Here is a 19,220-nt window from a genome sequence, read left to right on the forward strand (position 1 = left end):
CATATGCAAGCACAGACATACACGTGCATGGACGCGCACATAGATGCACGCACGCTTACACACACACACGCCCACATATACACACACACACACACACACAACCATAAAGACTGTGTACTGTGTTCACACACACACGCGCGCAAACACACCCACAAATGCTTTAACAGTCGTCTTATTTTCCAGTTCGTTTCAGACAACATCAGATAGTTAATGAGTGAATGCCTGCTACCCCCGTGCTGTACTCCTCTCCCGCTCCAGGGCGCTCAGTCACTTAAGACTTCGGCTTTGTCCTTGTTCTCTAATGATGTAATCACTTGGCAAACATCTATACCACATACGATACTGTGCAAACTCTCCATTTCCTGCATGTTATTGCTATTTTCATGGGCCCGCAAAACTGTAAAATGATTTACGATTCGGGTTTCTGGCCAACTGTGTGACTGCACACAGTACCACTGGGATAGGGGGACAGTAACAACTGGGCAGAATCACTGCATGCAATACTGTATATCTTTCTTTTTAAATAGCAACACTGAGGGAAATGACAGAGTTTCTGTCAAATAATAGATATGGATATCTACTATTCAATGTTATCGTAGATATGTTATCTTATTCACCCAGTGAAAGTAGCTGAGGGATAACATAGTGACAATAATACTAAAGGGACTGCTGGGATCATAACGGTAAGGCCTGCTGCACAGATAAATAAATAGGGTCCCCTGTCAATGCTATTTCTATACTCTCTCTCTCTCTCTTCAATCTCCCTCCCTCTCCACCTCCCACTCTCTCTCTCCCAATCTCCTTCCCTCCCCACCTCTCTCTCTCTCTCTCTCTCACTCCTTCTCTCCCTCCCTCTCCACCTCCCTCTCTCTCTCTCTCCCACTCCTTCTCTCCCTCCCTCTCCACCTCCCTCTCTCTCTCTCTCCCACTCCTTCTCTCCCTCCCACTCCTTCTCTCCCTCCCTCTCCACCTCCCTCTCTCTCTCTCTCCCACTCCTTCTCTCCCTCCCTCTCCACCTCCCTCTCTCTCTCTCTCTCTCTCTCCAATCTCCTTCTCTCCCTCCCTTCCTCCCTGTGGTGACACCCTTGTCCTCATTAGCACCTCAGCCTGCTAAATCACTCAGCGCTAATATGCCGCCATCTTCATCATCACCACCACCATCATCATTATCATCATCACCCTCAGCTTGCCATTAGGCTCTGAGGCCATCAGTCACTTACTGTCACCGTCCAACACTGCCAAGAGTGGGTGTTGTGTTAAACTTATCTTCCTCCTCTTCCTCTTCCTCCACCTCCATGTCTCCTGGTACTTAGTGGCCAGTTCATTTGGTACCAGCTACAGTAGTTACCAACTGCGTTGAATTATTTGAGGTATCTGAGAAAACCTCAAGCGGTAAGAGAGTGCCCATTGTTGCCACATAGATGTGCAGCAAGTTCCTGGCATGATTTAAGCTACAGCATAACCCAAGTATCAGATGCACAACCAATTTAACATTTAAAATCCAATACTCGCTTCACCTGCAACAAGTCTGAAGCATCCACAAACCTCTTCTTTATCTATTTATATCCCTCGCTCCCTTTCCTCCATCTCCTCTCCTTATTAGTGATTGCGTGTTCCGGTTCTCTCTATATCTCAGAGAGCCGCTGTGGTGGGCCTTTCCTACTGCCTGCTACCCCAAACACACTCAATTATCCCCAGCATTGAGGATCCACAATGATTTATTAATTCCACATCAATTTCTTTGTTAGGCCGAGCAGTGCGGCCTCCCTCCATCCCTCTCTCTCTCCCTCCATCTGTCTCCCTCCATCCCTCTCTCTTTCTCTCTCCAGCCCTCTACATCCCTCTCTCTCACACTCTTCATTACTCTTTCTCTCTCCCTCTCTCCGTCCGTGTCTGTCTCTCCCTCTCCGTCTCTTTCTCTCCCAGTCTCTCCCTCTCCGTCCGTCCGTGTCTGTCTCTCCCTCTCCCTCTCTCCGTCTCTTTCTCTCCCTCTACCTCTCCATGGGCCATGAAATATGCATGCAGGACTTGAGTGTAATGGGGAAGACGATGCCGCTCGCCTCGATTAACTATTTACAGCCAAGAGACCGTCTGGCCTGAGCGGGGAAAGGAAGATTATAGAGAAAGGAAGAGGGGAGGAAGAGAGAGATAGAGAACGAGTAAGCGGAATAACATGAGGGCCGAGTTGTGGCAGAGGTCAGCCTGGCAGCGGTGGGAGATGGAAGGAACAAGGGGAGGAGGGAGGGGTGACAGAGAGAGAGAAAGAGAGAGGGAAGGATAAAGTGCTTGAACTATTAAAGAAAAAGTGTCTTTGTGATTATGAAAACTCGATCGGAGCCATTGAAATGGCTAACAGTCAACACATTTCAAATGTGGGATGGATACAGGTGTCTGCCTCTCGAACGTTACTTTGAAGGATCAAGATCAGACAGAGAGAAAAATGGGTCGTGACTCGAGAGCAAAGACCTTACTATCATATTGATTATGACAGACACAGGGGAATGGAATGCAGAGGAAGGAAGGAGAGAAACAAAGAGAGAGGGAGACAGTGATAGAGAGAGGAAGGGAGTATGAGAGGAGGAGATGCGATTGTGACAAGTTTGAAGTGTACCCCCTACTGCTGTGTGCCTGATGGAGGCCTCGGGCATCTCTCTCTTTCCCTCTCTCTATGTGTCAAGTCCCATGCTTGCACTTTGTGGACCTGTGTGTGTGTGTGTGTGTGTGTGTGTGTGTGTGTGTGTGTGTGTGTGTGTGTGTGTGTGTGTGTGTGTGTGCATGTGCGTGCATGAAAGGTGTCAGTGTGTAGGTGTGATGAGGGTCCGTCAAAGGATCTTCTCCTACATTATGAAGCCCCCTGGAGGGAGAAGATGGGGTTTGGGGGGTAAGGGGTTGATGAAGGGAGGGGGGGGGGGGTTCTCTCTCTCTCTCTCTCTCTCTCTCTCTCTCTCTCTCTAGCAGCCTGTCGTCAGTTCAAAAGAAGTGTGAAGAACACATGAATTATACATCCCAGCTGGTCTTTCACACTAACAGGACATGTGTGAGGCGTGTGTGTGTGACTATGCAGTCACGTACGTGGATATGCAGCTCCACACTCTATGCAGCTCCACACTGTTCTAAGATCCTCAAAGTTGTTTGAAGAACCTTACGGGTTCTTGGCACTGAACAATGCCCCCAAAAGGTACTTCCAATAACCCCATAGGAGGTGGGGTTGATCGAGGAACCTCCTTTAGTTCTCAAGGGGGTTCTTGCAGGAACCTAACTGCCCAACTGAAAAATGAGAAAACAGCAGGGAAGGTTTCTCCCTTGTATGATCAACATTGATATTGCTTCATGGTGATACCATGAGCAAATGGCTGTGTTGTTTGACACTTTCAATTTTTTTCTGAAACAGACAACGGACACAGTTCAATGGAAGTTAATCAACAAAGAGGTAAGAATATGTTGAAGGCTATAGCCGCATTGGCCTGAACTGCCCACTTATTTGTGTGGCTGTGGTATGTACAATTGGCATTGGTTTGTCACATAATGTTACGCAGATCACATGTAGGCTAGCTGATTTTTATGATTGGTTTCTCTAAAACCGTATAGGACTCAGTCCCAGCAGCCATCTTCCTCCTCCCTGACCTCTTCAATGAAGATCCCAGAGGTCTCTCTCTACATTATGGACAAGGTGTGTGTGTGAAAACCGTTGACAAAAGTGAACCGTTTTTTTTCTTCCCTATTCACGTTTACCACAAAAACCGAGGTATGAACACTGTCATGTGCACGTTTTGTTAATCATCTGTGTAATTATTATTTTTGCACTCACAGACTTCATCCTCCCTACACCGCTGATGACTATACTGTAACTGGATATCTGTTAGACCATCATGCACTGCAGAATCCTTCTGGCTATTGATACGAAGGATATCACCACACACATCAACACGCCAGGGGACATACTGACTTGAACTTGGAGCTCTGCTGGGAGTTGGCCTCATATTTCGATTTTTGAATTCGGCTTTGCCACTAAAATCATAATAAACACTGACGGCAAAAACGTTGTGTTCTTGTCATTATTGTTATGCTGATTAATAATAATAATATAGAGGTTCCCCCACAGTTTCAATTTGAAGAACCCCTACACGATCTTTCAGGAAGCTTTTCTTTTTAAGAGTGTCCCGCCTGCTTTAAACAAAGTGTGTCTGTTCATGCGTGTGTGACACAGGTTTGTGAATACGTATGTATGAATAAGAATGTACGGCACAGAAAGACTCTTTGAATGTGAGTCAATGTGTGTGTGTGTCACAGAGAAAAAGGGAAACAGAGGGAGAGACAGAGAGAGCAAGCGAGAGAGACAAGGGGAGAGGCAAGAAGAGAGACAAGGCGAGTGACAAGGAGAGAGAGAGAGAGAGAGAATCTGTGTTTCCTAATCCTTGCCTGTCTCAGCTCGTGTGCCGGGCTTACGTCCCAGAGATTATTGCATGTGGCTCACCTCAAAGTCTTCAGATTGGCTCTGTCAACACACACTCAGGTTTAACACCCCCTCTTACTAATGCAGCAACAAATCTCCCATCCCCAAACACATGATCCACACCCCAGCTCCTTACTCACGCCAACCAGTCACAGCCGTTTGAGTACTGTTTTGTAAAATGTTATTCCTTTTAAAGTAAATGTTGAGTGAAAATCTCACTTTTAAAAGTTCATAATGTTGTTGACTCGTCCTACACTAAAAAAAAGGGGGGGGGGGTTCTACCTGGAAACAAAATGGTTCTCGCTGGAACCAAAAAGGGTTCTCCAAAGGGTTCTCCTGTGGGGACAGCCCCCCCAAAAAATGTAGGTTCTAGATAGCAGCTTTTTTTCAAAGAGTGTATACTCCTATTTGTGGCCAAAGCATGAATTGGGGAAAAAACACTTTAAAAAAAAAACACCTTAAACTTGTATCTCCAACAGACCGTTTCAACGATGCTTTCTATTTCCTCATAGAACTTGAACTTGACTTGTCATGTTGAGCTGAGCTGAGCTGGCCAATCAGCGGTCTTATCGCGTTCATATTTTCTATGACCGGTATACGCCCACGCCATTCTGTTGTTGGGGTACGCCCACGCCATTCTGTTGTTGGGATACGCCCACGCCATTCTGTTGTTGGGATACGCCCACGCCATTCTGTTGTTGGGATACGCCCACGCCATTCTGTTGTTGGGATACGCCCACGCCATTCTGTTGTTGGGGTACGCCCACGCCATTCTGTTGTTGGGATACGCCCACGCCATTCCAACACACAAAAGCTGTTTTTTAACATCATTTCAACATATTGTAATCCATTATAGGTCATATTTCATAGAAATCTTGAAACACTGGACAGTTACTTTGACCTTTATTTAAACAGGTTATTCCTCCATGAGAAAAACTAAATGCCCAGGCTACAATGGCACAATGGTGCTGTGTCCATTTGGATGACCAACATTCAATGTGACTTCCTTTATGTACATACAGTAAGGCTAAGGGGTTTATCATCTGGTGTGGGGGTACAGCATTGTACAGTACAGTAGAGTGACTCAGGCTATTGCTATTTCCTGTTTCTCTAACTGAAGAGTCTGGGCAAACGAAGACAAATGTTGACATGCCTCGACCATATGATGATTGATAGCAATGATCGCGCGGAGACTCTGACATGCTAATTCATCATTGGAGATAATAGGGACAGTGAGAGACCACAGCTGAAGTCTGGATCTCTGGATATGGGGGCCCCTGCAGCTGTTATAGACATGGCGTGAATCCCAAATGGCTCCCTATTCACTATGAAGTGCATTACTTAAATAGGGAATATAGGGAGCAATTCTGGACGCATCCCATTTCTAGAACAGCTGCAAGAGAGTGTAGTGAGGTCTCTTGCTAAGGACTTCCGAGGAGTAGGAACTTGTGCCAGAAACTAAAAGCACACCAGAAGTTCTGGGGGTAAACTGAGGGGAAGGAATGTGAGATAATGCACTCAAAAAGGGGAGCAAAAGTGCTCTGAGGTTCACGGTAAGGTGAACGCTCCCTCAACGACACACACACACACATACACACACACACATACACACACAGTGAGGGCGTGTGGTGTGTTAACGTTCTGCGTTCCCCCTCTCACCGTGAGGTCTGGGCCCCTGACCGTGCACAACCACTTGAGTTAAAACAGAATACAGAGGAACAACAACAGCCTCGTCATCGCCATGGCGATCACATCAATTATTGACCAGTGCCAGCCTGCTGCATCTCCTTTTACCCTCCACTAGTGGCAGGGGTCACATAGAAAGAGGGAGGAAGGGAGAGAGAAAGAGAGAGAGAGAGTGCATACCCCCAGGGTCCCCTCAGCCCCTCAGGCACAACAGTACGGGTCCCACTACAGAAATTTGTCACGTTCCTCCTATGCACACTTCCTCTACTCTGCAATCCCTCTACTCCTCTCTCCGTCCCTGTTTCTCCCCTTTGTTTCTCTCTTTCTTTAATCTCAATCTCTTTTCCCTCTCTTTCTTCTGTCCCTGTCTCTGTCAGAATCAATGGAGCGAGGGAAGAGAGCGAGAGATTGCGAAATAAGTGTGTGCGGTCGGGGAATAGCAGGCCTGTTGTTCATGTTGCTATCTCAATATAGATGTGATTGACAGGGCTCCCGAGGGGCGCAGCGGTCTAAGGCACTGCATCTCAGTGCAAGAGGTGTCACTACAAACCCTGGTTTGATTCCAGGCTGTATCAAACCGGCTGTGATTGGGAGTCCCGTAGGGCGGCGCACATTTGGCCCAGCGTCGTCCGGGTTAGGGTTTGGCCGGGGTAGGCCGTCATTGCAAATAAGAATTGACTTGCCTAGTTAAATAAAGGTTAAATAAATAAAAAATTGGTAAGCTATAACCCTCCACTTGGTCGGTTTCTAGGCCCATATGGAGCAATTGTAAAAATCTTCCTATACAAGTTAAAGCACAAACTCTGCCTTATTTAATTCAAACACAAACTGTGAAATACTTTTTGGAAATAAACATCCCAGGTTGGTTGACATTGCCTCAACATCATAGTACACGTTCAGTGTTTACCCCCTTCGGATGACAAAGAGAGCCGTTCTATGTTTTAGCTGGTGATCCTGGGACAGCTATAACAGAGTCAAGGCCCAGGTTATTGGAGTCAGAGACATTAAACCCACATGGCTGACGTCAGAGCTCTGGCGAAAGCCGAACACTCCACAGACACATGTGCAAAAGAGACATTTTCAAAATCCAAAATCCAATAAGCTACGGTGAAGCAGTACGCACTTTGTTTGTCCCTATTTTTTCCCCCCAAACGTTTTCTTATCTGAGCATAACCAGAAACAGACTGGTTTTACACAGAGTTGTTTAGGTAGGGAAATGTAGCTAAGGCACAGACACATTTTTCGAGGCGCTTATAATTGACCAGCAAGACGTGCCGCACTTATAATGATCAATATTTCGTTTCTCATCCGCTGTGCCTAAGCGAGACTATCTGTAATAGATCAATCTCATTTGATGTTCTCTAAGAACTAACCAAATTAAGGCAATGAAACTGAGAGCAACCACAGACTCCATCTCTCCAGAGCCCAGTTCACATAGCATTGTCCCACACCACAAGCCCATTATCTGTTCTGGTTTAATCCTAATTGAAAAAACATGGGATCACTTCTCCCTTCCAGAATCCAGGAATGACTGAGACAGGAAATGTTTCTACAGATACTTTATCTTTCAGCTGAGTCACAGGAAAGTAAAAGGGACAGTTTGTGGCCGACATGCGTGGGTTCCTCACGGAAATGTTCAACCTTAACCAGAACCCCTCCAATTTAGGAGAACTGACAAGAAATACAGAGTGAGTAAGGGAGGGGTAAACAGACAGACGCCAACCAGATCTATCTCCTTTCACCTTGTAGTGGTTGATGTCGCCCACACCAAAAAAAAAAATCACATTCAAGCAAGTCCACAGATCTCCAAAGGCAAGCCCATGACATGGGTTTAAACTCACTGACCCAGAAGCCTTGCAGTCTCTCTCTCTCTTGTCTTCTCAGCTAACTTTCCTCCAGAGCAATGCCGAGCAATCGCCTTGGGTCTTGATTTACACCACTTGTGTGGAGTGCGGTGCCGAGCCCATTCATCATCTGCATCTTCTTCCCTGTTTGATCCCAAGCTTAAGGACAACAACGTCCAGAATCAAGGAAGATGGTTGCAAATGCCAGAGCCCACGTGCGCTTGCGAGCAGGAGTTGTGACAGAGAGAGATTTCAATTTTGTGCTGATATGGGCTATACATTTAAAAATAAATTATAAATATAGTTTAATTATTAATTGTTCTATCATGACGGAACGGTTCCCCAACCCTATATCCTAGACACCCAACTGAGCAACCCAAAAACTAAGGAGAAGTCCTTATCTGTTTTATGTGCCTACTGTAAGTAGCCTATATGCAGCCAAGAAAGAAAGATAAACACGGTCAGAGATATACAAGAGCAGCACTGCCCCCTCAAGAGTCTGAGCCTGCCTGGCAGGGTTGGTCCAACAAAGCCAAAGCCCCCAGGTGGGTGAGCATAATATACAATACATTTTTCAAAGCTGCTAATGAGAACCTTGACAAACTTGTACCTAGCTGGTGGGAATTCCGGTGGGGTGACCCCACCCAGGTAGTGGCAGTGTTAGCAACGCTAGCTGAAGTAACCCATGGGGTTGTGGTCACACACGGACAATCAGAGAGGGGGGAAATGATTGTGGCCCTGGTGTTACAAAATAATCAAAGGTCTGACTGCACAGAGATGCTTGGGAAGATGCTCACAATGGGGGACCAGCGTGTGTGTGTTTCAGGGGAAGTGGGTGTATCTGAGCTCCATCAGTTAGGACTTGACATTGGTTAATCAAATCTCCCCATTCTTGCTAAATGTTGCATGCATTCTCTAACAGCTACAACTGTATATGCCTTTGCATGTCAAGTCCTTTCTCGAGTTGGGCTCGGGGATGGAACAACTGTTGAACATCTGAGCTTGTGGTTGTTTGTGGGGGAAGGGTGGGGAGTGTGTGTGTGTGTGTGTGTGTCCCACAACTGTTGCTATGGGGTAATGATGTTAGGAACAACATAGGATGAATCACATGAATTGTTTGCCAAAATAATAATTGTTTGCCGAAAATCTAATTTTTGTTATGCCAAATCCTGGATATACGTAAGTAACAATCCATCTTCTGAACTGCCTACATTGTTACACATATTATTCGTTTGTTGTGGACATAAATGAAGATATGCAAAACTTTTTAATAAATATATTTTTTATGAAAATAATTGTATACAATGCAATCGAGGTGAGGGTGTTGTAAATGCTTTAATGCATTAATCTACTTATGTTCTGTGAGTGGCACTGTGTGCTCTTTACAAAGGATGGGTCCCTATCACTCAAAGGCCCTAGAATCCAGATGGACAGGGTTGGTCTGCCAGTCACAGGGACGACAACCCAAATTGGGATGAGGGGAAGTTTTAACGAGTGGAATAGTGGAGAACAAGAGGTTTACTCAGTAGCAGTGCAAATATCATGGTTAAGCTATTTGGACACGCAATCATTATGGTACTTTTTAATGATAAGTTTACAAACATACAGTGCATTCAGAAAGTTGTCAGACCCCTTGACTTTATCCACATTTTGTTACATTACAGCCTTGTTCTAAAATGGCTTAAATACATGTTTCCCTCATCAATCTACACACAATACTCCATAATGATAAAGCAAAAACAGGTTTTTAGAAATTTAGCAAATGTATAAAAAAAAATATAAAAAATACCTTTTTCGTTGTCATTATGGGATATTGTGTGTAGATTGATGAGGGGATTTTAAATGTTTTAAATCCATTTTAAAATGAGGCTGTAATGTAACAAAATGTGGACAAAGTCAAGAGGTCTGAATACTTCCCGAATGCACTGTATATTATGATAAATAGAACTTAAACGTGCGTATATCTCATTATGGTAAATGGTGAAATATGTATAGCCAGTTATAATTGCAATGACTTAGCAGATAATAAAAAAAGACAATCAGTATTTACCTGGCTAGAAGAGAAGGAATATAATATCTATTGTTTACAGGAAACTCATTCAAAAATTTTAGATGAAGTTGTGTGGAAAAAAATACTGATGGGGGAGGGGGGGTGAAATATACTTCTCCCATGGGCAAAGAAACTCAAAAGGGGTTTAATTAATTAACAATCATTTTGATCCGAATGTGCAAATTGTCCAAACAGATCTGCAAGATAGATGGATTATTTGAAATGCTATTGCACCATAAACAGTCTAAATAATGATGATCCACGTTTCTTTGAAAATATATATAAAATAATTGATCAAGTCTACAAGCAGTACAATACTCTATTATTATGCTGGGAGATTCTAATACAGTTTTAAATACCTCTATGGACCATAAAGGAAATTACAGTACAAACTATCACCCTCATGACACATATCGTGGATATATTGGAACTTGTGGATATGGAGGCTTAAATATCCTGGCTCAGTAAGATATACATGGCGGAGGCTCAATCAAGCTAGTTGTCTTGACTACTTCCTTATGTCATTCTCGCTGGCACCAAAAGTGTAAAAAAAAAGTGTTGATTGGGGACAGAATGTGGACACCCCATAAAATAATTGATATATATATTCATCTTAAAAAATGTCCATGTGGGGAGGATATTGGAAAATAACTGTGAGATCTTATCTAGATCTAGACAGGTGTGTGCCTTTCCAAATCATGCCCAATCAATTGAATTCACCACAGGTGGACTCCAATCAAGTTGTAGAAACATCAAGGATGATCAATGGAAACAGAATGCACCTGAGCTCAATTTCGAGTCTCATAGCAAAGGGTCTGAATACTTATGTAAATAAGGTATTTCTGTTTTTTATTTATTTTGAATACACTTGCAAAAATGCCTAAATGGGGTACTTTGTCATTATGGGGTATTGCGTGTAGATTGATGAGGATTGTTATTTTATTGAATCCATTTTAGAATAAGGCTGTAAACATCACAACATTTGGAAATAGTGACCGGGTATGAATACTTTCAGAAATCACTGTAGATATTTTTTTTAAATATATATAAATGGGGGATTGGAAATGATGCAGACAGTTACATTGATGGAAGCCACAATCTATCTGTAATATTAAAGCTGATCTACTGATGTGACTGCACAGCCTTTATGGAGCTGACTTGAAACCAATGCACATGTATTTATTAGAATTGTTATTTAACCTTTATTTAACTAGGCAAGTCAGTTAAGAACAAATTCTTATTTACAATGACGGCCTACCCTTAACTCAGACGACGCTGGGCCAATTGTGAGCCGCCCTATGGGACTTCCAATCACGGCCGGTTGTGATACCGCCTGTAGTCGAACCAAATCATCATAATAGCACAACAACACCATGGCGGCCATTTTAGCTCCTTACAAAAACATGCAAATTCTCTACACGCTACGGACCATGACAAAGAGAGGCTAACGACATCCAGTGTATGTGCCAGATTGTTCACCTTTCTACATCTCTTTTTTTCCCCCCACCAGACTGGTTTGTCATGGTGAAAATAAAATCATAATTCGGGAGTAACAACATTAAAACATCAAAATGGAGCAGGGTGGAAATATGTACATTATTCATTTGGCTTCAAGAGAGAGAGACAGGCAGTCACACCTAATGAGCGGCCAGCACTTTGAAGTGGAGAGAACCCAGAGTGAGGCGAAGGGAATGAATTAAGTACTGCCGTGAGACACATTCAATGTTTGTGGATGATTTCTAGACGGCTTTCTTTCTCTACCCAGTGTCCTTATAACTAGGACCCTGACATTTGATGGCTTATGATCTAGAATACCTAATTGTATGTGGAGGAGTGACTGGTTCTGAGCTAGTTTTGAAACATTGAGGAAAGTGGCAATGCCATTGCCGACTGGGCAGTTCTATTCGAGGCTGCTCTGTTCTGCCTGTCAGGCCCAGTCATGACCAGGGTTGGGTAGGTTACTTTCTAAATGTAATCCGTTACAGTCCGACATTTTAATCAGTAACATCATTTTTGGATTACCAAAACAATATTGTAATCTGATTGCTTTCATTTACTATTTGATTACTTTCCCCTTAATAGGCATTAGAAGAAGCCAAAAATGAATATCACCAATTGAAAGACATCTATTGCAAGGATTAATCTATGTTAGATTTGACATAAATGTATGTTGCATTTTACTTTATGGGTTGGTTATGTATGCTTCTAACCCCTTGCTATCTACTACAGATAATAGTAGGATTAGGCTATAGCTTTACATTAAAAACCAAAGTCTGTCATATTTCCAATCATTCCAAATAATTTACCCAACTGATCTTCAAGAATAGGACATAAATATGGAAATACAGAATAGCCAAATTGTTTTACCTGAGCAGCATAACCCAAAAACAAAGGATTTATTAGCCTACTCTGTTGTTTATTCTTTGGTAGTCGTGGAGGACTGATTGGGCTCATTGCTTCAAGTTGTAAAATAAATGCTGCTCTCATGGAATGGCATGCTATGAGCACTACCGAAAAGAGCTATTTGCATGTGACAAATGTATGCCCTATGCTGCGTTTGTTATAAGTCTTTTGTTTATGTTTTTGTTGGTGACACTTTGATATCGATAATTTGCAGCTCTTTAAGTCTTTCAAAAGTGTGCAAGTGTCACGATCGCTGTCGAGGAAATGACCGGACCAAGGTGCAGGAGTGGAAAGTGTACATTCTTTTATTTTAAATGTCGCCAACAAAACAATAAACAACAAAACGAACGTGAAGCTCTGTAAGGCTATACATGCCACTAACAAAGACAACAACCCACTTTGAGAAAAGGAAAAAAGGCTGCCTAAGTATGATTTCCAATCAGAGACAACGATAGACAGCTGTCCCTGATTGAGTATCATACAAGGCCCAAAAACAAAGAACCAGAAAGCATAGACTTTCCCACCCGAGTCACACCCTGACCAAACAAACAGAGAATAAAAGGATCTCTACGATCAGAGCGTGACAGCAAGTTTGATCATGTGTCCATTACACCTATTGTTTTTCATTTTTTAATCATCACAATTTAAAAAGAGCAATAAAATCCCCACTGGTCTTCTTAAATTAAACGTGTTTTTGGTAGAATGGAACACAATAACACAGAGGAGTTTAGAAGGGAGGAAACACAGAGATGTCAAATTATTTTTGATTCTATGGGAGGACCTGACTCTATGGGAGGAACTCCCTCAAATGTTTTATTCCATAGGCTGCGATCCGCACTATGCAGCTGTTACAAGAGCACATTTGTCACTGGCTGTCCACTGGTCGCAAAAACAGCAGCTTAAATTCTTTTCACTTCAAACATTATTGGGTTAAAATACACATATACATTTGTGAACAGCCATCCACAACAACCACAATCCATAAGGCGCAAATAGCTAAATGAGAGAGCAGCAGTGGGATTCACATCAATGCGCTATGTAGATATCAATAATAAGTGATATCCGTATCGCTGAAGACTACACCACTGCTGTCGTCCTTACCTCCAAGCCTTTATTCAAGTCGGATAATCTTTGGATGCCGACAGCAGTCGCACCATTGGAAGACATAGGCATTTGTAGGCTACAGTGCAAACTAAACTATTCCTGCTCTTTTCCCGAGATCCCATCTGCTGTGTCGTCATAGTGGTCTCTGACTTATGGTCAGGCAGAACAAACTTAAAGGTAAACTCCACCCAAAAACGATCTTTTGGTATTTGCTTCATTAGTCCATTGTTGATATCGTCCCAAAATGTTTTGCACGTCAGCAATCAAGTTTTCAAGATACGCAACTTTCAAAATACAGAAATCTGGCCCGGGTGACACATTTTTGAAAGTTACAACTTGATTGCTGATAAACATTTTGGGAATATATCAACAACGAATTAATCAATGAAACAACTATTTTTTTTAAAGTGGGTTTTGGGTGGACTTCTCCTTTAAACTTGAGCCTTTTTTTCAATGCTGATTTGAAAGTAATTGAGAAAGGTGTCAATTTTTGGGGGCGGAAACATCCTTTCTGAATTTCAAAAGTGATCCGAGAAGTAATCATCTCGTTTTTCAAAATTATCTGTAATCTGATGACAATATTGTTGCTGGTAAAGTAATGGATTAAAGTTACAGTCATTTTTTACATTGGCCTGTCCTGTGTCACGATGACATACTATCTGTCCAAAGAGATGCCCGCTCTCACGCCCGCTGAGGTTTCGTCTTTCTTCCACTCTGTTCTGTCTGTACTCAGTGCCACGGTGTCTTCTGAGAAGCACAGCAACGAGAAATCAACCCACGGCCCTTTAACCCACGTGCAACTGTATTGATATGTGGACAGGGCTAAACGCACACGTAAACAAACAGACACAGCCTTTGGATCCTACCTCCAGAGGGAGCTCTCCAGAACCTTGCTGGAGTCACCATGGTAGTACTTGGTCAGGATGAGGATGACCTGAGGAAGAGGAGAGATGAAGGGTGAGTCACAATTGTACAACAGAGTTGGAACCGGTTTCACAGATGGCATGGTAAGTGTCGCAAAAGTAACAGTATTTGGTTTGATTCAAATGGATTAAAAAGGTGTTTTTCAATTTCAAAATGATTTTCCTTGTCTTTGGGGAATTCTGCTTCCTGGCCCTTCTACTGATTATGCTAAGATTTGTTTGAGGGAGCGCAGAGAGACTATTACCCTATAGAAATAGCTGTCTTGTTTGCCTCTTTAATTTTAGAAGGAAATGTTTACAGAGTGCTACCCTCCCACTACCCCCACGCAAGCCAAATGATGTGTTTTGTTTAATGCTGAATATAATTTCAGGACATACTTCAAATGTGAACCCCTTTTATTATTATAAACAAGTACAAGTGCTGAACATCAGGTTTTGGGGGAAGAAAAGCCACCTTTAATATACAACTCAACAGAAACCTCTAAAATATATTATTCATAGAACCAGGGCATCTTGGTCAAATGTTAAAAAAACAACAACTGTGAGTATGTGTGTATGTGTGTGCGTGTCCCACTACTTCATTCATCTTTCATATTTTCTGAGGACTCCCCGGGTTTTGACAGCAGTGTGTGGCCTGATGGGAGTGCGTTGAAATGGCGAGAGGTCGGTGCAGGAGTGTCAGGGAGTGCAGTTAGTCCTGGGGGTTTGATTGGAAGGTTGGCGCAGTGAGGTGTTAGGAGCCAGGGAGGAAGAGACTGGGGCTTGGAGAAGCTGATTGGCCAAGGGCCCTGGCCTGAAGCAGAGGCAGTAGTCCGTTTAGCTTTTATAACATGTTTGACCATAGAGTTATAACAATCCTTGAGGTCAACATAAACCCTAGAATACAGCTATACCACACAACTGGCAAAGACTACTGGGTGAAAACAAGTGTGGGTGGTCTCTGAAAAAGAAGTGGGCAAGGGGCCACAAATTACTTTAGGTTGTGAACCTCTAATGGATTCCTTTGTCAGATAAAATGAAAGTGATGTTCTCTTAACCTCTTTTGATAAGACACTTGGCCGCAGGCCAAACTATTTCCCACAAATATGTTTTAATCCAGTGAAAACATTTGGCCTAGCCCCTCACAAACCTTTAGCAGGGCCCCAGGCACAAGCATTGCCCCCTCGTGCCAGGGAAGAGCAGTGCAGCAAAGGGCATTTTAGTCCAAGAGGACAACAGTCCTCTTGACGGAGGCTGAACCCTCTGGAGGCTGAGCTAGTCTTTAAAGCCCACAGTGGGACTCGGGAGAGGGTTACATTATTCTGCACAACCCAGAAATGGTCATTCAGAGCTCCACATCTGTGGAATACTGAATGTACTTTGAGAGTAGCTCCAAGCCCCTGCCCACAAAACCGAGCCAATTTCTATCAAAAGTACTATTTTGAGTCTCAAGACACATTTTCTCAAAGCGACTCAAGCTCAAAGTTCTATCCCTGGTGTAGCTTGGGCTTCTGAAGATGCTTTGAGACCAGTGGAACAGAACCGATGACAATCGCCCGAGCAGTCAACTGATAACAGCCATCATACTGTAACTATAAAACTAAATATATCCACGTCACCAAATAATTTATTAAAACACACTGTTTTGCAATATAGGTCTACAGTAGCCTCAGCAGCACGCCTATAGGGAGGTCAGAGGCCTGGCCGTGTGGTGCCAGGACAACAACCTCTCCCTCAACGTGATCAAGACAAAGGAGATGATTGTGGACTACAGGAAAAAGAGGACCGAGCACGCCCCCATTCTCATCGACGGGCTGTAGTGGAGCAGGTTGAGAGCTTCAAGTTCCTTGGTGTCCACATCACCAACAAACTAACATGGTCCAAGCACACCAAGACAGTCATGAAGAGGGCACTACAAAATCTATTCCCCCTCAGGAGACTGAAAATATTTTGCATGGGTCCTCAGCACCATCGAGAGCATCACTGCCCAGTATGGCAATTGCTCGGTCTCCGACCGCCATCCAGGACCTCTATACCAGGCGGTGTTAGAGCAAGGCCCTAAAAATGGTCAAAGACTCCAGCCATCCTAGTCATAGACTATTCTCTCTGCTACCGCAAGGCAAGTGGTATCGGAGCGCCAAGTCTAGGTCCAAGAGGATTCTAAACAGCTTCTACCCCCAAGCCATAAGACTCCATGAACATCTAATCAAATGGTTACCTTTATGCATTGACCCCCTCTTTTATACTGCTGCTACTCTCTGTTATTATCTATGCATAGTCACTTTAACTCTACCGACATGCACATATTACCTCAATTACCTCGACTGACTGGTGCCCCCGCACACTGACTCTATGCCGGTACCCCCTGTATTTAGCAGCAATATTGTTATTTTACTGCTGTGTAATGGCAGATTTCCTCTTCGTCTGAAGAGGAGTAGGGATCGGACCAAGATGCAGCGTGGTAAGTGTGCATGACGATTTATTAAAAACGAACTGAACACTGAAATACAAAACAATAAACGGTGTGATGAAACCGAAGACCGAAACAGTACCGTGTGCCAACAAACACCCACAAACCAACAGTGAAACCCAGGCTACCTAAGTATGATTCTCAATCAGAGACAACTAACGACACCTGCCTCTGATTGAGAACCATACTAGGCTGAACACAAAAACCAACATAGAAAAACAAACATAGACTGCCCACCCCAACTCACGCCCTGACCATACTAAAACAAAGAATAAAATAACAGAACTATGGTCAGAACGTGACATGCTATTCTTTAATTATTTGTTACTTTTATTTCTTATTCTTTTTTTTTTTTTAGGTATTTGCATTGTTGGTTAAGGGCTTGTAAGTAAGCATTTCACTGTAAGGTACCTGTTGTACCTGTTGTATCTGGCGCATGTGACGAAAACAATTTGATTTTTGCTTACTTTCTGTTACTTTTGAATCACTTTCCCCTTAAGAGTCATCAGAAGAAGACAAACGCGTTTGGTGTGTCATCATAGTGGTCTCTGACATGTGGTCAAACTCGCTCAGGTGGAGCCAAACTTCAACTTGCGCCTTTTTTCAATGTTGAGTTGAATGTCAATGAGAAAACAGAAAGGTGTCATAATATATTTTTTCACCAACATCCTTAATCCTTTATTATTTGTTACTTTTATTTCTTATTCCTAAATATATCTTTTAATTTTTTTATTTTTTTAACTGCATTGTTGGTTAGGGCTTGTAAAGTAAGCATTTCACTGTAAGGTACCTGTTGTACCTGTTGTACCTGTTGTACCTGTTGTATTCGGCGCATGTGACAAATACATTGTGATTTGATTTGATTACAGCCCTAGAAGATGCAGTGGCGGAAACAAGCTCCTACAGTTTTACACAGTTAATGCAAAAATAATTTTACAAGTTATATATTTTATTGTCACATACACCAGATAGGTGCAGTGACAGTGGTTGTTTCGGAGTCAGCCATACTAGTACGACGCATCTGGAGCAAATTAGGGTGAAGTGCCTTGCTCAAGGGCATATCGACAGATTTTTCACCTATTTGGTTCAGGTATTCACACCAGCAACCTTTCAGTTACTGGCCCAATGCTCTAACCACTAGGCTACCTGCTTCTCTAAAAGGAAAAAAGATGAGGACCATCCTCCTCAGTGAATTTCATGACAATTTTAATAGTGAAACATTCAGAAAGCTATCCTTTCTAGGTAAAACTCTACTAAATATATTCACATTTCACCAAATAATTGATTAAAACACACTGTTTTGCAATGAAGGTCTACAGTAGCCTCAGCAGCACTCTGTAGGGTAGCACCTTGGTGTAGCTGAAGGACAGATGGGTACATTGACTTCAGAACAAAACCTAGGAGGCTCATGGTTCTCACCCCCTTCCATAGACTTACACAGTAATTATGACAACTTCCGGAGGACGCCCTCCAATCTATCAGAGCTTTTACAGCATGAACTGACATGTTGTCCACCAAATCAAAGGATCAGAGAAGGAATCTAGTACTGAAAGCATAAGCTACAGCTAGCTAGCACTGCAGTGCATAACATGTGGTGGAAGTTAACTCAAAGAGAGAGAAAAACAATATTAAACAGTTTTGAACAAATTAATTTCCTGCAAAATTAAGGAGAGGCAAGAGAGAGAGAAAGAGAGTTAGCTATATATATATATATATATAAAACGTTCACTACCTAGTTTAGCCTACTCAAACACTTGGCTCAAACATTCAACACTGGAACTCTTCCAAGTCAAGGCAAGCTTTTGGTAGTGAAGACATCAACACTATGAAACAACACATATCGAATCATGTAGCAACCAAAAAAGTGTTAGACACATCAAAATATATTTTATATTTGAGATTCTTCAAAATAGCCACCCTTTGCCTTGATGACAGCTTTGCACACTCTTGGCATTCTCTCAACCAGCTTCGTCAGGAAGTCACCTGGAATGCATTTCAATTAACATTTCATTTCAATGTGCCTTGTTAAAAGTTCATTTGTGGATTTTCTTTCCTTCTTAAAGCGTTGATCAGTTCCGTTGTGACAAGGTAGGGGTGGTACACAGAAGATAGCCCTATTTTGAAAAAGACCAAGTCCATATTATGGCAAGAACAGCTCAAATAAGCAATGAGAAATTACAGTCAATCCATTACTTTAAGACATGAAGGTCAGTTGATGCGGACAATTTCAAGAACTTTGAAAGTTTCTTCAAGTGCAGTTGCAAAAACCATCAAGCACTCTGATGAAACTGGCTCTCATGAGGACCGC

General features: G+C 42.8%; 1 protein-coding gene and 1 long non-coding RNA gene across 12 annotated transcripts in view; one reads left to right on the forward strand and one right to left on the reverse strand.

The window, feature by feature from the left end:
* LOC110531879 (VPS10 domain-containing receptor SorCS2) overlaps positions 1-19,220 on the reverse strand; it is a 321,210-nt gene that overhangs the window by 217,967 nt on the left and 84,023 nt on the right. For all 11 annotated transcript variants that reach the window (XM_090184070.1, XM_036987785.2, XM_090184071.1 and 8 more), the window contains exon 2: positions 14,407-14,474. In XM_090184070.1, coding sequence (XP_090040196.1) covers positions 14,407-14,474 — 68 coding nt within the window. The remainder of the gene's footprint in view (positions 1-14,406; positions 14,475-19,220) is intronic.
* LOC118966022 (uncharacterized) lies at positions 3,296-4,039 on the forward strand. Its single transcript, XR_005053221.2, has 3 exons — positions 3,296-3,430; positions 3,589-3,670; positions 3,811-4,039. It is a non-coding gene; the product is annotated as an uncharacterized LOC118966022 (long non-coding RNA).

The sequence above is a fragment of the Oncorhynchus mykiss genome, chromosome 9 (genome assembly GCF_057628025.1).
Source record: "Oncorhynchus mykiss isolate SJ-2025 chromosome 9, ASM5762802v1, whole genome shotgun sequence".
NCBI lineage: Eukaryota > Metazoa > Chordata > Actinopteri > Salmoniformes > Salmonidae > Oncorhynchus > Oncorhynchus mykiss.